Source organism: Electrona antarctica, assembly GCF_951216825.1.
Source record: "Electrona antarctica genome assembly, chromosome: 8".
Lineage (NCBI taxonomy): Eukaryota > Metazoa > Chordata > Actinopteri > Myctophiformes > Myctophidae > Electrona > Electrona antarctica.
Window position 1 is genome coordinate 43,204,098 of NC_136789.1, and position 19,193 is coordinate 43,223,290.

The 19,193-nt window shown below is 45.1% G+C and overlaps 1 protein-coding gene across 3 annotated transcripts in view; it reads left to right on the plus strand.

Moving 5' to 3' along the window:
- Positions 1–19,193, plus strand: part of LOC306928396 (roundabout homolog 1-like) — a 177,236-nt gene that overhangs the window by 54,426 nt on the left and 103,617 nt on the right. For 2 of the 3 annotated variants that reach the window (XM_079508452.1, XM_079508453.1), the window contains one exon: positions 8,289–8,615. The exons of the other annotated variant lie outside the window; for it this stretch is intronic. In XM_079508452.1, the coding sequence (XP_079364578.1) occupies positions 8,289–8,615 (327 nt within the window). The remainder of the gene's footprint in view (positions 1–8,288; positions 8,616–19,193) is intronic. 3 annotated transcript variants of the gene reach the window in all.

Genomic DNA, 19,193 nt, shown 5'->3' on the forward strand with positions numbered 1-19,193 from the left:
ATTCCTTCCGCCCCCCCCACCCCCGGCCCATATACCTTTGTTGAAAAATGGACCCTCTCAGAGTTACATTAACTTTGCTGTGTGTGTGGAGGAAGATACACGGAGGAAATGTACTCTGTGTGTGTGTCTGTCAAGCTTAATTGTCCTTTTGTTCCTTCCTTTCTATTGCCACAAAACAATTGAACCGCCTCAGGGATGATTGACAGGTACAAAAAAAAGGGTATTTGTTCGGCACAGGTGTTACAAATGACCTGAGAGTGTGAATGCGTGTGGTTTCTCATTGTGTGAGCACCTCTGTGTGTGTGTGTGTGTGTGTGTGTGTGTGTGTGTGTGTGTGTGTGTGTGTGTGTGTGTGTGTGTGTGTGTGTGTGTGTGTGTGTGTGTGTGTGTGTGTGTGTGTGTGTGTGTGTGTGTGTGTGTGTGTGTGTGTGTGTGCATACTGATTGCGTTGCTGCTGGCTGCTGGCCCTTTGCAGATAGCGGCTTGTCTTCCGGAGGCCCACTTGTAGCGGGCTGATACCACCTCTCACTAATGCCAGGGAGCTCAGGGAGCTGCTCGGACCCTCAGGCACCAACCCAACACAATTAAAAAACTAGGAAAACAACAAGTGTGCTGTGAAAGTGGTTGTAGCGTGTGTGTGTGTGTGTGTGTGTGTGTGGGGGGGGGGGGGGGTGTCTGCCTCTGCCCACCTCTGTCTAGGCGTTTTTCTTTTTTTACAGTTTTCAAATCTGTCTAGCCTGTGTGTGTTAATTGTAACTCAACAATGAAATATGTATGCTTTTGCCCTGCAGCAACGTAATGGTGGCTTTTCCAATCTTTTTCATTTTGCCGCACGTCGTGTGGGTGTGCTTCTGCATACTTCAGTTCGGTCTCCTCAGAAAACATCTGTTGATTGTGTTGCTGAATGTTTCAGAGCGGTCTTGGCATCAAGAGTCTCAATTAGGATTTTCTGTTCCTCTTGGTTCATCCTTGGGCCTTTTCATTGCATTCCAGTGGACACTGTAATGAGTCCTCCTGCAGTGTCTCTGCAGTGTTCTCAGCTCACTCACCAAAGACTTCAATCATCAAATCCACTTCTCCAATATTACAGCCTGCCAGAAGGACTACGGGAAGGAGGCTGTCCCAATAGGGAATCTGCAGGAAGCTGTTGCGCAAGAAAGCCTGCATGCAAGACGTTGTTGAGCATGCGAGATTGACGGTTTTTGAATTGTTACATCTCATATAGGAGTACCGAGTAGGCATGAGTGAAAGTCTTTGATTTCAGTTCCGCAACTGTAGTAGAATTGTAGAAACAATCATCAACAATGACAGAAGAAAGAATTAATAATAAGTATTAACCCATTTTGGGCGGGAACCCCTTTTGGTGTTTTAAGCATTATGTTATGCTTTAGCTATTGAAAAATAGCAGATCTACAAGCTCATATCTTTGAAAAATTGTGAAAATGTGACGCAAATCTTTGAATATATATTTCAGAACGAACATTTTTAACTAAAATATTTGCTTCTGGGGGGTCCCTGGAACAACATATTTTGAGATGGGGGTCCGTGGCCCAATAGAGATAATTCTGGGGGTCTTTGACATGAAAAAGGTTGAGCACATACAACTGACATAGAAACATGGGTTTTTCAGAAAACTATTAGGATTTAGAAGCCTTTTTTTTAATCAACATCAGTCCAAAATGGGTTAATGTAAAGAAATAATGTAGTCATAGCACCCTTTGAGGAGTGCCAGGTGGCAGTAGCGATAGTTCAGCTCCTGTCACCATTCACTCCCGTTCTGTTTCGCTTGTAGAAGAAGAGCACTACCACCTCCCCTGCAGCAGCTAGGGAGGATCAGCTATCGTTGATCTCATCATCGTCTATCTAAGAGTCTTTAGTTTAGAAACATTCATATTTTACCCGCGAGATAACATGGAGTTACTATTTGAGCCGCTAAACGTAGTCGTTTGTTTATCCTTCGCGATCCGAGCCATAAATATTAGAAAAAGGCCTAGAAATGCCTCCAGGCCTCTCTATTGATGATATGCACACGGCTGCCATCTTGCCAGAAAGGTGCAACTTCCCATAGACAGCCCATTCATCCAAACAGAACAGTCCTATCTAATTGTATTAAATAACGTCAAACTCACCAACATTGCAGCTGTATGGAAAGCTTGAATTATCCTCTTTCTATCTGCAATGTGTTGCACTCCAACTGTAGACATGTTATGAGCTTTACTGATAACCAAACATGTTATGAGCTTTACTGATAACCAAACTGTTTCCAAACTCTGACACTTAGACAAATAATCATCTGCAAGGAATTTCTTGACAGGAAGTAGCTCATAACATGTCTACGGTGGACTTTTATGAAACAAACACTTTGCAGATAGTAAGGCGATAATTCAAGCTTTTCGTACAGCTGCAATGTTGGTGACTTTGACATTATTTGAGCAATTAAATAGGACTTTTCTGTTTGTATGAATGGGCTGTCTATGGGAAGTTGCACCTAGGTAGCACCTTGCTGGCAAGATGGCAGCCGTGTGCATATCATCAATTGTGTGCAGAAGCCAATCGAGCCGAGAGCTAGCGATCGAACGGGAGCCTTGATATGCGGCAGAGCCATAGCGTAAGACAGAACCACGTGACTGGGCTGTTTTCTGCCCCCTTAATGTCGCAACTCTGTCTAGACTTGTGGTAAGTCAATGTTATATTTATATCAATGAATAGGAAGCTAAATAACACCTAAAACATGGTTTTGCACTTACACCTAGAATTCTGACATGCGTGTGCATTGCACACGCATGTCAGAATTCTGAGGAGAAAGGATGCAATTTCGTAAAGTAACGGGGTAGTGTAACAAGTTACTTTTGGCAGGGAGTAATAAAATAGTAATTGAAACAAGTAACGAACGAATAAGGAGTAATATATCGCTTTTTTGAGTGACGATCCCTAAACTGCTTACAATTTAAGCATGTAGCAGCCGTGCTTATCAGGCAAAGTGTAACCGGGCAAGCAGTCAAGTAAATGCCAGGGACAACTTTGATGGAGGGGGCACACCTTTTGGCCTTTCAACAACACAAACATTGTCTTTTCAGTGACAGTCCATTCCCAGCCGTGGAGTATTTGTTTTTCTTCTGCACAATACAATCCTCAGGCTAATTCTCAGTGTTAAAATGAACACGGAGGATTTTACAGTGTAGTTAGTGGGAGAGCACTAAAGCTCATCATGTTCCAGCCTTGTGGTAATGATCTGCTCTACAGAACCATAGCACCTTCAAAGCATGGACGACTGCAGCGTGTGGAAGCCAGTGCTGTACGACGTGCTCACAGCCATATTATGAAACAAAAGAAAAATCACATGATTCTCCTGCTCACGTAGCAGTAAAAACTGACACAGTACCACGCACCAATGGAGACGCTTATTGGACAGTAATGCCACATTTAATTTCCCATCTGTCCCTCTCTGTCTCTCTATTAGATCATCTGGATATATGCTCGTCCTTCAAATTAGATTAGCATTATTTTTGCCTTGTACACGAAAAGAGATATGGACAATGAACGCGCACGCATGCACGCACACAACCCCCCCCCCCCCCCCCCACACACACACACACAGACTCTCACGTACGAGTATACACAAACACGCACAGTCCCATTACAGCAATTTACTGTACATCCGATGGGAAATGTTTTTTTCCCCACATTCTGACCTGTATAAATGTCACAGTTGTAAGAGATAGAGAGAGAGAGAGAGAGAGAGAGACAGTGTGAGAGACAGAGAACGAGACAGAGACAGACAGACAGACAGACAGACAGACAGACAGACAGACAGACAGACAGACAGAGAGTAGGGGAGGGCAGTGTGCAGTGGCATTGTGCAGTGTGTGTATATGGGACTCATTAAGGATGCTTGCTTTGTCTCCTGCCCTCCTTGGGACTCATTGTTCCACAGTTTCATGGTATGGGGGAATCCAGTCACACTCACACGTGAGGAACCCAGCAGACAATAACCCTGTGTGTGTGTGTGTGTGTGTGTGTGTGTGTGTGTGTGTGTGTGTGTGTGTGTGTGTGTGTGTGTGTGTGTGTGTGTGTGTGTGTGTGTGTGTGTGTGTGTGTGTGTGTGTGTGTGGGGGGGGGGGTCCCTGGAACAAAATATTGTGAGATGGGGTTCGGCAGCCGAATGTGCATGTGTATGTGCATTGTGCACGCACGCACACACGTGCTCCTTCAGAAGGGTGGGAGGAGGAAGAGCCAGCAGCCAGGGTGGTAATTTGGTGTGAGGGATGATGGATGATGTTGAGGACGGGGATGCTCTCTCCACGCAGAGCTTCATAACAGGCAGCTGTGGAAAATCCATGTCCACTTTAAATAGATGCATAATCACATCATGTTTCACCACATCTCCAAAGCACAGTTCAATCTGCATGCTGAAAGATTTATGGCATATTGGAAAGTGTGTGTGTGTGTGTGTGTGTGTGTGCGTGTGCGTGTGTGTGTGTGCATGTGTGTGTGCGCGTGCGTGCGTGCGTGCACGTGCAGTATAATAAAGTAATACACAAATCATAAAATAAGTCATAAGCCCTGCACGTTAGATATGTTATTTTCTCATGATTGACTTTCTGATTTCCTCTTTGAAAGCTTCAGATAATGCAGGTCCATTTTGCACTAGTTCTGATGAACAGCTGCATCCACTGCTGCTGGTCTAACATTCATGGGCCCGATTCACCAAGCTGTTTACACCCATATTTTGGGTGTAAAGGGATTTTCCAAACCTCCAACATTAGTGGTCTGATCCAGTAATCTTTTTGTGTCTGTGAATGATGTGGAGGGACGCTCTTTCTCTAGTCTGCTCGGATGCAGTCTTACAGTACATGGGACCAAAGCTTTCTCTAGTCTGCTCGGATGCAGTCTTACAGTACATGGGACCAAAGCTTTCTCTAGTCTGCTCGGATGCAGTCTTACAGTACATGGGACCAAAGCTTTCTCTAGTCTGCTCGGATGCAGTCTTACAGTACATGGGACCAAAGCTTTCTCTAGTCTGCTCGGATGCGGTCAAAGTCAAAGTCGTACAATTTGTCACACACGTTACCGCAGTGAAATGTTGTTCTCCGCATTTGACCCATCTCTTGGAGCAGTGAGCCGCAGCCAAGGAGCGGTGAGCTGCAGCCGTGCCGTGCTCGGGAATCATTTGATTGGTAGATTTGACCCGCCAATCCAACCCTTGATGCTGAGTGCAACGCAGGGAGGCATTGGGTCCCATTTTTACAGTCTGGTATGACCCGGTCGGGGATCAAACCCCGACCTCCCAGTTTCAGGGCGGACACTCTAACCACAAGGCTACTGTCTGGCAGACTTTACAGTACATGGGACCAAAGCTTGCTGCATGTCATTAGAATGCCTTATTCTGGACGTTTGGAAAATTCATTTACACCCAAAATATGGGTGTAACCAGCTTAGTGAATCGTGCCCAATGTGTATATTGTGTATTATTATAATATATATATTTTTTAAGATTAGTTTTTCGCTTCTCTGCCTTTATTGATAGTTGCAAGTGAAGATGGACAGGATAGAGGGAGGGAGAGACATGCAGCAAAGGTTGTCATGAACGGGACTCGAACATGCAACGTCAGGCCAGAGCCTATATGTGGCATGCGTCTGGACCGCTAGGCAACCGGGTGCCCGCCCCATCTTTGGTGTATTTCTACTTATGTCTCTATTCATGAGTGCATTAGTGAATTGAATTCACTCTGACACACTCTGAGCACACTGAATGCTTTCTTAAAGATGAATCTTTTCCATTATCTTTTCCTTATTACAGATACTGTAGGTTAGTCTAGATAGGAATGCTGAGAGACAAGACAGACATGCAAGACTGGGTGGGCGTCATAACCTGGGTCTCAACTCACTGAACCACGAGGCACCCCACAGTCCTTTCCTGTTGTTTTGAAAATTACGAGCTCTCAGTTTTGGAAATTCAGAGCGTTCGGTGCATTCCTGTTACTCCAACTGAACTGACCACGGTTTGTCTGAGGAAGTTTATGGAATGAAATGTGGTGTTTGTGGCTTGTTGTGTGAACGAACACTCCCAAAGTGCCACTGTTTCATCTTGTTAGCTGGCTAACAAGCACATTTGCAGCCGGTCATATACTGATACAAAACCATCATGTTTGCACGCACGCACGCACGCACGCACGCACGCACGCACGCACGCACGCACGCACGCACGCACGCACGCACGCACGCACACACACACACACACACACACACACACACACACACACACACACACACACACACACGTGTTGTTTTCACATTTCTCATCACTCTCTTAGAAAACCCACATAAAATGGTAGAACTGTTATTTTCCATCATGGTAATAATGTTTCTGTTTGCCATCTTGACACTCTGGCTAACCAGTTGCTGTTTGTTACAATCACACCATGAGTGCACTGTGCCATGCAGTGATGAGAGCAGCCTGATTTTTACAGCACCCACAGAGTGTCAGAGTGGATTTACTGTGTGTGTGTGTCAGCTATTAAGTCGATATATCTCTGTGCCCGTTGATATGTGTATTGATGTGCACATTTCTGAGTCAATTTCCTCTGTCCCGTTATCAGGCAAAAACAAAGGCATCTGGCTCCTGAACCATAAAACTGTGTACATTGACAGCAGGGCCATTCATCTGTTTCAAATTGCGGGCACAAGGTCATAATTAGATGTCATGTGTTGCTGTGAGTCCTTGTATCAACAGGTCAGTCAATCTGTTTAATAGTCAGACGTGTCTTCAGCCCTTCAATGTGATGAAAAAAGAAGAAGAATGAACTTGGCTCTTCATCTTGATTTTTTTTTGAGGAGCGCTAGCCCATCCTATGTCCAGCTTTGAGGGTTTGTGTAAACACAAACATTGTCCTAACACAAACATTGAATGCCATTGACAATGAATGGCCAGCTTTGAGTGTTTGTGTAAACACAAACATTGCGTAAACACAAACATTGAAGACGAAGGTGAGAATTTGATTGGCCGGAATGAGATGATGTATGATGATAAAGAGCACCCTTCACTTCACACAAGTGTGATTTTCTATTTATCCTGCTGCGAAGGATATACTGTTTTGGAGTTTTCGAACAAGACATGCAACACTAAGGGCTTCACATGTCAGCATAGCATACTGCTGAATGCTTTATGTCAGTCTGACGTTTCCACTGTCACATGAGGATGTGTGGTAATTATGCTGTCAAACATTACATGACATTCTGACACTCTGTAGACTGTCTAATAGTGCCACTATAGAGCGTTGCAGTCCCGCCCCCTACCAGGGCCCAGGAAATGATTCCCCGTTCATTTTCCTCATAGACATTTCAAAAAGTATTTATTTAAAGACCTTTTAGGGAAAAATGCATTGGAAATGATTTCCTGGGCCTGGCGTCGTCATGAAAGGGGGCTGGACTGCGATGCTCTATAGAGCACCGAAGTCTGACGTCAATATCGGTAGAGGGCGCTAAGTCCACGGGTTCATGTACTTTTTATTTGCATTGTAATCCCCATATAACAGAACAAAACAAAATTTCTCCACAAAATGTTTTTGTCACAAAATGATGATTTTCTGTTGGTCAAAAATTCCAAATGTTTCCATACAGTTTAGAGATTTTTCTTTTTTAATTTGATTTGATTTGATTTATATAGAAAAGCAACTACAAAAAACATTATAATCTTTTTAAGGCTTTCACAGGAAGACTTATTTTCACTGAGGTCCTCTCACACTGAACGGAACAATACTTTAAAAATACATCACAATACATACCAGTACATACACAACACAACATGTACATCCCTATCCATCCCTCTAAAAATACCCTTTATACAGGGAAACCTTTTCCAGTAGCCATGATTTAGTCTTCTGTTTAAATGACCTAAGATTGGATGTCAGTTTAACACTGGTTTCCAGGCTGTTCCACTGTGTGGCTCCTATGTAAATAAAGTGAGCCTTTGCCCACTTTACTTTTAAAAGCAGGAGGCACCACATCTGCTCTACTGGCTCTGGTGAAATGGTTGTGTACCTCGTTTACCTGCCTATTGGGACCTCTCCATATTTAATTTTATGGAGCATGCATGCATGCGGTCCTTGAAATTAAAATGGTTGAAAATCACTGCTAGAGCCGTAAAAATCTTCTCTTATGGGGTCCCTGGGATATCTTTTCAAATGGGGGGTCTGCGGGCTAATACATACACGTCAATTTTGGGGTCCTTGACATGAAAAAGTTTGCAAACCCCTGTCTCAAAGCATATCCGTTCTCCCCCTCCTCAGGATCTCGTCTTCGCCAGGAGGACTCCCCTCCCCGCATCGTGGAACACCCCTCTGACCTCATCGTGTCCAAAGGGGAGCCGGCCACCCTCAACTGTAAGGCGGAGGGCCGTCCTCCCCCCACGGTGGAGTGGTACAAAGACGGGGAGCGCGTGGAGACGGACCGGGACAACCCGCGCTCTCACCGCATGCTGCTGCCCAGCGGCTCCCTCTTCTTCCTGCGCATCGTCCACGGACGACGCAGCAAACCCGACGACGGCAGCTACGTGTGTGTGGCCCGCAACTACCTGGGCCAGGCCGTCAGTCACAACGCCTCGCTGGAAGTAGCCAGTAAGTGACGCTACGCTGCATGGTTGCACACTTGTGCATACTGTATGTGTGCATGCAGCGTGTGTGTGCGTGCATACATGTGTGTGTGTGTGTGTGTGTGTGTGTGTGTGTGTGTGTGTGTGGGGGTGTGGGCACATATAGGTGCCAAGAGGCAGCAAGAAAAGCGCCTAGAACAAGCGCCTCTTACTGGTTTTTAATCAGCTGGTGGATGGAAATTACGCTCGCGCGCGGCTTCAACTTGTAGCGTCGGCAAAGCATTTCTTGACGCTTAAGTGGCGTTTCTTGGCGACTAGGCGTTTCTTGATACTTAAGTGTGCTTACACTGTGTGTGCGTGTGCGTGCGTGCGTGTGTGTGTGTGTGTGTGTGTGTGTGCGTGCGTGCGTGCGTGTGTGTGTGTGTGGTTCATGGAACCCAGCTAGGCTGACAGCTGTTTGCTCTGTTGCCCACGATGTCTGTGGAAGATAACGTTGATCCCATTAAAGCCTGTGACCTGGATCCAAATGACACCGGCGTTCATTTGTCAAGAGACATTCCAAAACTTAGCCTGGAAAAACCTCAGTATTACTTTTAACTCCAAAAGTGTACTTTAACTCCAAATAGTGTACAAATGTTAAGTTGTACACTCTTGGTGCTATTAGATCATCCATGGTGCCTCGCATACCACAACAAAACAAACTAAATGATCATGTTTCTTTGACCAGTATAAGGGCCTTCGAAATAGCACCGTTTTGGAAATAATAAGCTCATTGTCATTGTTCCAGCTCCACTAGGGATTATGAATGCAAGGTCATTCAAGGACATCTTCTACACTTGAGCACTTCAGTCAAGCTTTATTTTAAGTCCATGAAGGGGGAGCTGCTTATTTTCCAAAAAATAACCAATATGCATAAATCATCTAATGAGGAGAGTGTAATTAGACATTCTACTGTACGTACACACAAGGTGTCACAAGGTCACCACAATGAGCTTCCTCCCTGAGGCTATGAGAGAGCAGAACAAGGACACAATAAATAACAAAACAAAACTGCAAATCAATCTGGAAACACCCATTTTTGCTCTCAACAGAGCACACAAAGTCTTTATTCTCCTTCTGTTTTTAAGATAAAAGCTCCTGCACTTTGTAATTCTACAGTGCTGTTGGCACTATACTCTTTTTACTGCATCATTATTCTGCATATGCCGTTGCTAAATTATTCTTCCTTCATATTTCATGCACTCTGCATTGCTTTGACCTTTATTTGTCTTTCCTTATACTGTACTATATTTTTTTAATATGTGGTTTTATTATCTTAATAAAAAAACTTTTGAATCTTGAATGTACATAGACCGGTGACCAACATAGATCACTATAACGTCAGCATAAACGGTCGCTTATTTCCGATTACAGGCACGGCAAATCTTTACGAGCAAGGAACAGGTGGAATGTTTACTGTGAGAGCCACCTGTCAGACATCCCAGCAGCTGTGTGTCTGGTTTATAGTTCCCTGGTTTGGGTGTCTGGTTCAGTCCCCGGGTTCAGACTCGGGATTACTTGTTGTTGTTCCTGACAGGTGACAGTGTTAATGTGCTGACTTAGCAGGCTTCGCAGTGTCAACAGCCTTTCACGGCTTCGTGTGCCAGTGAGGAATCTGTCAGCGGCGCATCTACCCAATAAACACGGAGAAAGCTTCGCTGTTCATTTATATATTTGTAACTCTGAGAGTGAACGGATTTGAACACTCTCAGAGTTAAAAGCACTGTGTGTGCGATCGTGCGTGCGTGCGTGCGTGCGTGCGTGCGTGCGTGCGTGCGTGCGTGCGTTGCTTGCGTGCGTGCGTGCGTGCGTGCGTGCGTGCGTGCGTGCGTGCGTGCGTGCGTGCGTGCGTGCGTGCGTGCGTGCGTGCGTGCATGCATGCATGTGTGTCTTTATTTACTTGCTTTCTTAGCCAGGGGATGTGTGGCTGCAGAATAAAGCCTTGCGGAGAGAGCGGTGGGAGGTCAGAGGTCATGGGGCTTGGGGGGGGGGGATCAGAACATGCTTGCTGCAGATGCTCTGCAGATCATCCCTGTGGAGCAGACCGGAGGCTCTGGAAACACCGGATATATTGGAAACAAATAAGACAGATAGAGACAAAGGGGGGATTTGTGGAAAGGTATAGTGGCTGAGGGGGCATTGGAGTGGAGTGTCAGGGGTCTTTTTTAATGGTGAGACCTATACCAACATTTTAATGGCGACGGCTACCAACAGTGGCATGTTGGCTCGATAACAATACTCTGCGCTGCCTCATTATCTGGCCACCTCTTGCCCTGCACCGTCTTAGTTATCTGCAGACGTCTGCCCTGCAGCACACGCTGTCTATTGAACAGAGAATCACCCGAAAGGTTTCGCTGATCCATGTATCTATCGCTTTTTCTCCTCGCTTTCTTTCCTTCATCGTAATGAATAAGACGTGGTCAAAATGGTACCCGGGTATACGGTTTGACCCGCCGATGAAGCTCAGTCGTTTTCCCCCGCGTGCGTGTATAGCAGCTCACTAACATTTATTGTCAGGCTTCAAGGTTGAGGAGAAGCACAAAAGCCGACTTGTTGAGCCTGCTGGGTGAATTATGTGTCTCTAGCTTCATCCTTCAGGGGTCACCGCCAGGAAGGGTTCACACAGGGGCGAAACGTGAGGTAGTGGAACAGAGCCGCCCTCTGTCGAATATACCGCTGAGTTCACGAGTTTGGAAGAGGGTCGGGAAGCCGGGGGTTAGTGGGGGTATTGACCCTATACATGGTTGACACACATGGAAGATTTTCGGGGGATCAGTTTGTTTGTCTGGTGAAGAATGTGGCTTATTCATAATATTATTTTACAGGCTTTTATTTTGTAGATAAACTTGGCACGCCAAGCTTTTCAGCCGCGCCGTCTTATTTTGAAGACCCCAAAAGCTGATCCGGTGAACCGGAAGGCATAATTTCCGGGGGCGGGCGCTAGTTATTATTCTTTCGTCAGGAATGCTACTATAGTACCCGCGAGGTCGCTGCAGGGATGTTTTATTGAGCTCCTAAAACATTGACGTTCTGTATAATCGCCTCAATCTGAGCCTCAATTCCGAGAAAAGCGCCGCTAAAGATCGCACTTATAATGAGCACGGACGGAGCAGAAACAGTTCCATGACGTCACGACGATGTCCTTGATATACGTTGACTGAAACCTTTACGTGAGCCCCTCCCTCTCTTTCTAAGGTGAGGTTGAAGGGAGGGCAGTGGATACTGGCTGATGATAATGTGTAGGTTCTGTGAACCATTGAAGGTCACTGCATTCAACTGTGTTCTGATTCCTTTGGAGACTCTAGTCTAGTGTTGCAGTTTATACCTCATCCATGTTTGACCTGATGGGTTCTCTAAGCACTGAGGTCGCTCAGTGCTTAAACTGAACCGCAGTTCAGTTGGTCAGCTGTCATATCAGCTTTATGGAAGATACTGATTTAGCTTGCGCTGATTGGTCAGCTTCCATATAATCTCTAGAAGAAATGGCTTTAATCACCCTCTCAGGATGGCGCCCGCTGGCCTAGCGGGCCAGGCGCATGCCACATATAGCCTGATGACAGTTGGTTGTGTGTTCGAGTCCCGTTCATGACAGCCTTTGCTGCACGTCTACCCCTCTCTCTTTCTCCCTCTTTCCTGTCAATCTTCACTTGTATCAATAAAGGCAGAAAAGCCAAAAACAAAATCACCCTCTCAGTTCACTCCATCCTCTCTGCTAATAATAAACTGTAATAAGTGTTTTAATAAGGGCTTTATGAGCAACACAAGCACAGATGTCAAGTTGAGACAGAGAAGACACAGCAAACCAAATTATGAGCAATGAATTCCAATAATATAAAACAATTTAGCTCATTACATTGCAATCTCTGAAAGTATGCAGTCACTGGCTGGTAGCAAAGCTCCGTGCTTGAACCAATCAAACTGTTGAAGTGTTCATAATGCATGATCTGGTATAGAAACAGGTGAAAGAATCCTCTGACCTGCAGAAGAATTACGTACAGTCAACCAGAGGAAAATGGTGCAATCATCAGGAAGACCCATGTGTGTGTGTGTGTGTGTGTGTGTGTGTGTGTGTGTGTGTGTGTGTGTGTGTGTGTGTGTGTGTGTGCGTGTGCGCGTGCGTGCGTGCGTGCGTTATGACATAAAGATTGCATTGGGAGTGTTGAGCGATGGAAGACCTTGTGGGGAATGAGGTAACGGAGACAGGCTATGAAAAGTGAATGGAACGACTGACAAAGAGACAGCGCTGCCTGCGCTGGGCTGACAAATACAAAATGATGGCAGCAGAAAATAAGTGACAGAGATAGAGGGGAGACGGGGGAAGCGAGGGAAAGGCTTCGGCACCACTTGCCGCCCTTGCGGTGGCGGAGGAGGGAGACTTGTTCTTTCCGGCGACAGAGCAGCGAGGTGACAGTGCAGAGACAGTGACAGATGTCGCGCGCACCGGTGCCTGAAGCGTGACCGTGGGCTGGAATACTGCCTAAGCAGAAACACATGCGCACAGACGTTGAGCACGCACGTACACCCACACACTTAATATGGACCGGTGAAGCCTTTTACTCTGAAGGCGAGGGATGCGGAAAAAGGAGGGGGGAAAAGAAAAGACGTATAACCTAGTTCCTATCCAATAAATGTCAGGGAAGACACTCAGCATATTTCTCTGCCTGCAGGGACCCCCAGAGGACCCTGGGAAATGAACATGTGTCCTATTGACCTCGGCCACTTGATTCAATCAAGTAGCACTTTATTGAGGTGAAAGCAAAGTCACTGCCCGTGTACACTTAAGGTTATTCGGCAGGCGGATTGTTTGTATAGGCCCAGCGTATACGAGGGGAACAAATGATAACGCTGACCTAATTGGACACTGGCATTTGCTAGAGGAAAATTGAGGCCCGTGGCGGAGCTTAACATTTAGCCATAAAACTCCTCTGATGAAATAATGAGATTCTTAAACCATAGATGTCTATACAGTCTCACTATATTGTTCATATACAGTGTACAACACACGCACACACACACACACACACACACACACACACACACACACACACACACACACACACACACACACACAGTCGTGCTTTTGTATACCTGCGAAATGTCATTATCCTGCTATAGACATACAGTATGTCATAATGGGGCTGCAGAATGGAGACATGTTTCCTCCCCTGGACCCCGCCCCATCTCAAATTGCGTATGCTGGTCTGCTATGGAATCATTCAGTATAGCTGCCATGCAACGGCAAGGCAAAGAGATGGCTCCCCTCCCCAGATATTGATATTTTCATGTGGAATGGAATTTGTTTTCCTCAATCCACTGACATGGTGGGAGGGGAGGAAAGCCAATCATCTGAGTGAGGAGGACCACTTGGGTTGATTGTGGAAAGAGTGACGGGGTGTATTGATGTTAACCCCCGACATCACTTCAAGTGGATGTTAGTGTTGCACTGTCAGGTGGAAACCCTGTATGTCACTTTCCAAAAGATGTATAGGTACAACAACCCGTATCCCAATATAGATCCTTTGTAGTTATTATTCAGTCACAAGCTGTTGTTAATGCTTTTCAATGCTTTAGTATTTATAAATCCACAGACACGTCTATACTAGCCTCGGAGTCTCAGGCGAGTTTGTTTCAAGTGAATAAAGTAAAAGTCTGTTTTTTATCAACATTGGTTGGTGAATCAATAGGGAGTCGGCGTCTATTTCCAGCGCCAGCTTGATCGGCCGCTCTATGCCAAGACACGCTCAGGTACGTTCAGGCTATACAGACACACTGAACCACTTTGACGTTGGTCTTTATTCTTTTTTTTTAAATAAAAAATAAACAAGAAAGACAAACAAGAAAAAATAAAGAAAGAAATATGGAGATACAAGGTTTCCACCTGACAGTGACAATAGGTGCAGTAAATCTGTCTATTGTGACTGACAGGTCAGGCAGGGTGGGAACCCCTGTGACGTTCCGAGCCCCTTTGATTGTAATCCTCTTCTCCCTCATAGAAAGGAGTGGCTACAGATGATGACAGAAGAAGCTAGCAGAGAAGCATCCTCAAAGGTCAAAGTCCCTCTTTAGTCTGTCACCGTCCATTAACTAATGCGCCTCCAGACGCCCCACTTCAAATATGTGTCCGTGCCACTAATGTCGCTGTTTCTGACAACATCCTGTCTAAATGCACCAAAGAGGCTGTAGATACTTAACATGCAAACACTCAAAGCAAAGTAATTGGTTGTCCAATTGTTATTGGTTCTAATTGACCATATCCACATGCCCTGTCACTAACCCCAGGGCTCCACCGGACGCGTTGCGTCTCCATCGCGTGTGTCAAAAAACGTACCGGTTCAATTTTAATGCACGCATTAATGTCACGCAACGCGGGAAGTGGAGCCACCCTTCATTGATTAAAAAGGGAACATTCCCTGACGGTGACGGAGACGCGACGCTGACGCGCCAGGTGGAGCCCCGGTGTAAGGGGTTACCCACCCAAGTATAGGACATAAGAACAAAATGGCCGCTATATGTGATATGGTTACCGAATCTTGACTCTTTGTGTGGATTAACTTGTGTGTAATAACTTAATGGATTGATTGTGTGTGATAACTTGGTGGATAAATTGACAGGTTGTCAACGTTTTTCGCCATGAAGGCAGATAACATGAAGTGGTTTTTATTTGTCCTCAGGACATTTTGCACTTTGGTAGCCCCTTGTTTATACCATCATGTCACCCCCCCTCTCTTTTTTTCTCGCTCTGGTCAGTCCACATTAAGGAAATTATCAGTCAGAGGATGCCAAGAGTATCGCAGTCTGGGGACAGCTGGTTTCTGTTTAAAGTGTGGACAGACCAGGGCAAAAGTGCTTCAGGTATTGTCTAAACAGTTTCCTTCCCCATATTCCCCTAGGCTCAGCATTTCCATCAAAATGCCAGGGCATAGGGAATTGGCCCTGGGTAGTTCAGATATTCTGACATAGACCTTGTGGCTCCGGGGTATGTGGCAACATTGAGCGTGCGTGCGCGTGGCCGCGTGCGCACGCATGTGATTGTGCGTGGACAATGATAGCTGAATATATTAACCAGACACAGAGTCTTCCCTGCGCAATTGAAAAGGCTTTCAGACAGTTAAATTAATTAGCAGTTATCTAGCTAACTGGCTTGAATCCCTCTAAATATAATAACCTATACATTTTAAAATGTAAATGTTGATGACGTTACCCACACACACTCTTCTTCTTCTTTCGTGTAACGTCAGAGGTCCAACTCGGTGTCGTGGAGCCACGCCCGCAAAAGAAAAAGTTGTGAACAGCTTGAGCTGAGCTGTGACTGGTCTACTTATGTGGGGACAGAGATACAGATATATTCATACACAGAGATACACATACAGAGGCAGAGCCCAACAGACATACAGACTCACCCTTTTCTGAACACCTTGGCCCCTTCAGCACTATGTAAAACTGTACGCCATAAAAAGACAAACTGACAGACAGTATTTTCTTTTAGACGGCAGTGCCACATAACATTACTTATACAATCTAGCAGTCGTTGTGGTGTCAGAAGAGCTATAAGGCAAGCTTTTCACCCAGAACACAAACTCTGAGCAGAGGTGCTTGGAAGTGCATGCTACTGTGAGCGGGATGTTGAACTCACAGGCACTAGTAGGAATTAGGTATTAGTAGGAACAGCACTGTAGGCGGTACCTCCACATTATTACACACATATGAAGCTGACTTTACTAGCATATACGAGGGCAGTATTGTGTGCATGCGTGTGTGTGTGTGTGTGTGTTGTGTGTTGTGTGTTGTGTGTGTGCTTGTGCGTGTGTGTGTGTGTGTGTGTGTGTGTGTGTGTGTGTGTGTGTGTGTGTGTGTGTGTTGTGTGTTGTGTGCGTGTGCGTGTGTGTGTGCGCGTGTGTGTGTGTGTGTGTGTGTGAACGAGAGAACATGTTTTTTCCTCTTCTCTCTTTATGCCTATCTTTGGAGAATAAATTGCTGACAAGGAGAGAAAGGCAAGCCACAGGGGAATTGAAATGGGTGTAGGAAAAATAAAAGACAGGGGGAGTCAGTGAAGATGGAATGGGTGTGTGTGTGTGTGTGTGTGTGTGTGTGTGTGTGTGTGTGCGTGGGTGCGTGGGTGCGTGTGTGCGTGTGTGTGTGCATGTGTGTGTGTGTACACACACGTTTTAAGTAGTTCTCTACTGGTTCTGCATTATTTCCCTGTTCTCCATAGACTCCTGTAATCAGAGAAGGAACCATGTCTAATGAAGAGTTGCTACTTGCTGGTTCATGACTAATGTCTTCCAAACTCTTTAGCTGTGTCCACTTCTCTTGCATCCTGCCCCAAAACCCTTTCCTGCTTTTTTTTGATAAATGATGATTCTTTTATCCTCATTCACTGTCCAATGAAACTTTCATGCTGGCTGCTTATTATTTTTCAACATTGATCCATTCATGTTCTAGTCAAATCTTTTATGAAGGACAATCCATATTGATGTTCTGGGGTGCATACTTAGTTTAGATTAGTCATTGGTTAGACATGGGTTAATGTTAGGTTTAGGTGTGCTGCCCCGTGGGAGGTTAGGGTTAGGGTGAGGGTTTGAGATACTAACTCAACCGATGCGTTTTCTACATCATTATCAGCAGTGGCTCAGGAGACAGATCGTCCGCTTTGCAACCTGAAGGTTCCCAGTTCGATCCCGGGCTCCACCAGAGTTAGTGTCCAAGTGTCCTTGAGCAAAAAAACCCTAATTGCTCCCAATGAGCAGGTTGGTGCCTTGCACGGTTTCCTCTGCCATCGGTGTACTGTACAGTATGAAGGTTCAAGGCTGCTGCTGCTCTGTTCACAATCGCAGCAGGTAATACGCTCACAACTACTGTATCGTACGCCGCTGTTTATGGACCAAAACACATTTTGGGCTGTATTTTGATTGGTCAAGGTGTAGCATTCACCAGCGAATGAAAATTCGATAGCAGAGCGAAAAAATAACAGACGCATTTTCGCTCCGTGGAAATGTGTTGCTGATGTGGAAGCTTGCATTGACTTTGTTAGGTTTTTTTTTTTTTAATTATTTGTGTCGAAAATTTGCCTCCGGACAAGTCCGGTGTGTAAACTAAAGACCTTCAGTGAATGTAATGCACAATCATTGTAAAGTGCCTTGGATAATGGAACTACACAAATGCACCATTTACCATTTCATTGAGTTTTTATATTTATGTATCCTCTTCGTAAGGCAAATTTTCAATGCACATCGTTGGACACCTCTGAGCCGTGTGTGCCGACGGTATTACTTTCCAGTTCTTAAGTGTGGATGTCTAACGGCTGTACCGGCATGGCTGAGTAATCTTGCTGTCAGGGGAGAGATGCCTGTGCATTTGCCGAGGTATTAGCCTTATCCATCCTCTAGCTGTCACTCCAAACACATGCAGTTCACAGCCTCCACCAGCCTTATCAGTGGCCAGGGTTAATGCTATCTCTCCCTAGGGTCAAAGGTCGTGCCCCCACCTCTCAAAGTTACACTCATGTCAGTTTTCCTTTGTCCAAGACCTTCACTGTTCATTAAGTGTTTTTCAAATGCACCCTTACCTTATAGTTGAAGCAGACAATAAGCTCATAAGTGTAGTATGGCATATGTCGTAACCACGCACTCTCCATTAAATATGGTGCCAGAAAGCACCACAATGTTCATAACTTTAGACTGAGCCTTGCATGGAAAAATTGGCAGAGAAGTTATGAGCAATATTCTTATATTAAAATGTAATTGCCTTGTGGGTCGATGGTGGAATGTGGACGTCACAAATGTAGTTCAAGAATAAAAAGAGATATATTGTGGTAACGTTTCAAGCCGAAGCTCTTCCTTAGACCTTCACACAATGTGTAGGCAATACATTTGTATATGCAGTGTGACACACCACACCTGTGGCCCATCCACCAGTCCATAAGTCCCCAATCAACATTCACTGTCAGGTGACATTGACAAAAGTAATTCCATCATACATTCCTGTTTAACCCTGAGTTTACAGACAAATAAAAAGGACTCACAGGCCAAAACACCCATCATAATGCTACGATGCGATTAAAAACAGGAGAGATTACTTGTATAGAGAACAACCAGACCTGACCCATCGAGGAGAACACGTCTCATCACAAATGTAACATGCTATTCTGGTGTCACTGATGTACTGTACCACGTGCTGTTTAAATTTCTGACTAATATAGTATTCAATGAATTAATCCATCAATCAATATATGCAGTGCATTACGGCCATTGATAAAAGACATCAAAAGGCATTATGAGAGCTCTTATGAATAAATTATGAAACTCTTTATATTATGCAATATCTCTGACGTGGGTTTCTGTTGTGTTAACATACACCCATTGTTTGTGATCAGAACCAAAATAGATATCCCTGCAAACTGTAGGCCTACTAACATTTTCACACCAGATATTAACATTTCACACCATATTTCTGGGGAATTCGTCTGTGCTGTTTTCTGTTCTGAAGACCATTTTTAACCACTAGGCGAAATGAGAATGAATAGTTCCTTTGAGATACTTATTTATTCACTGTTTACTTAGAACAA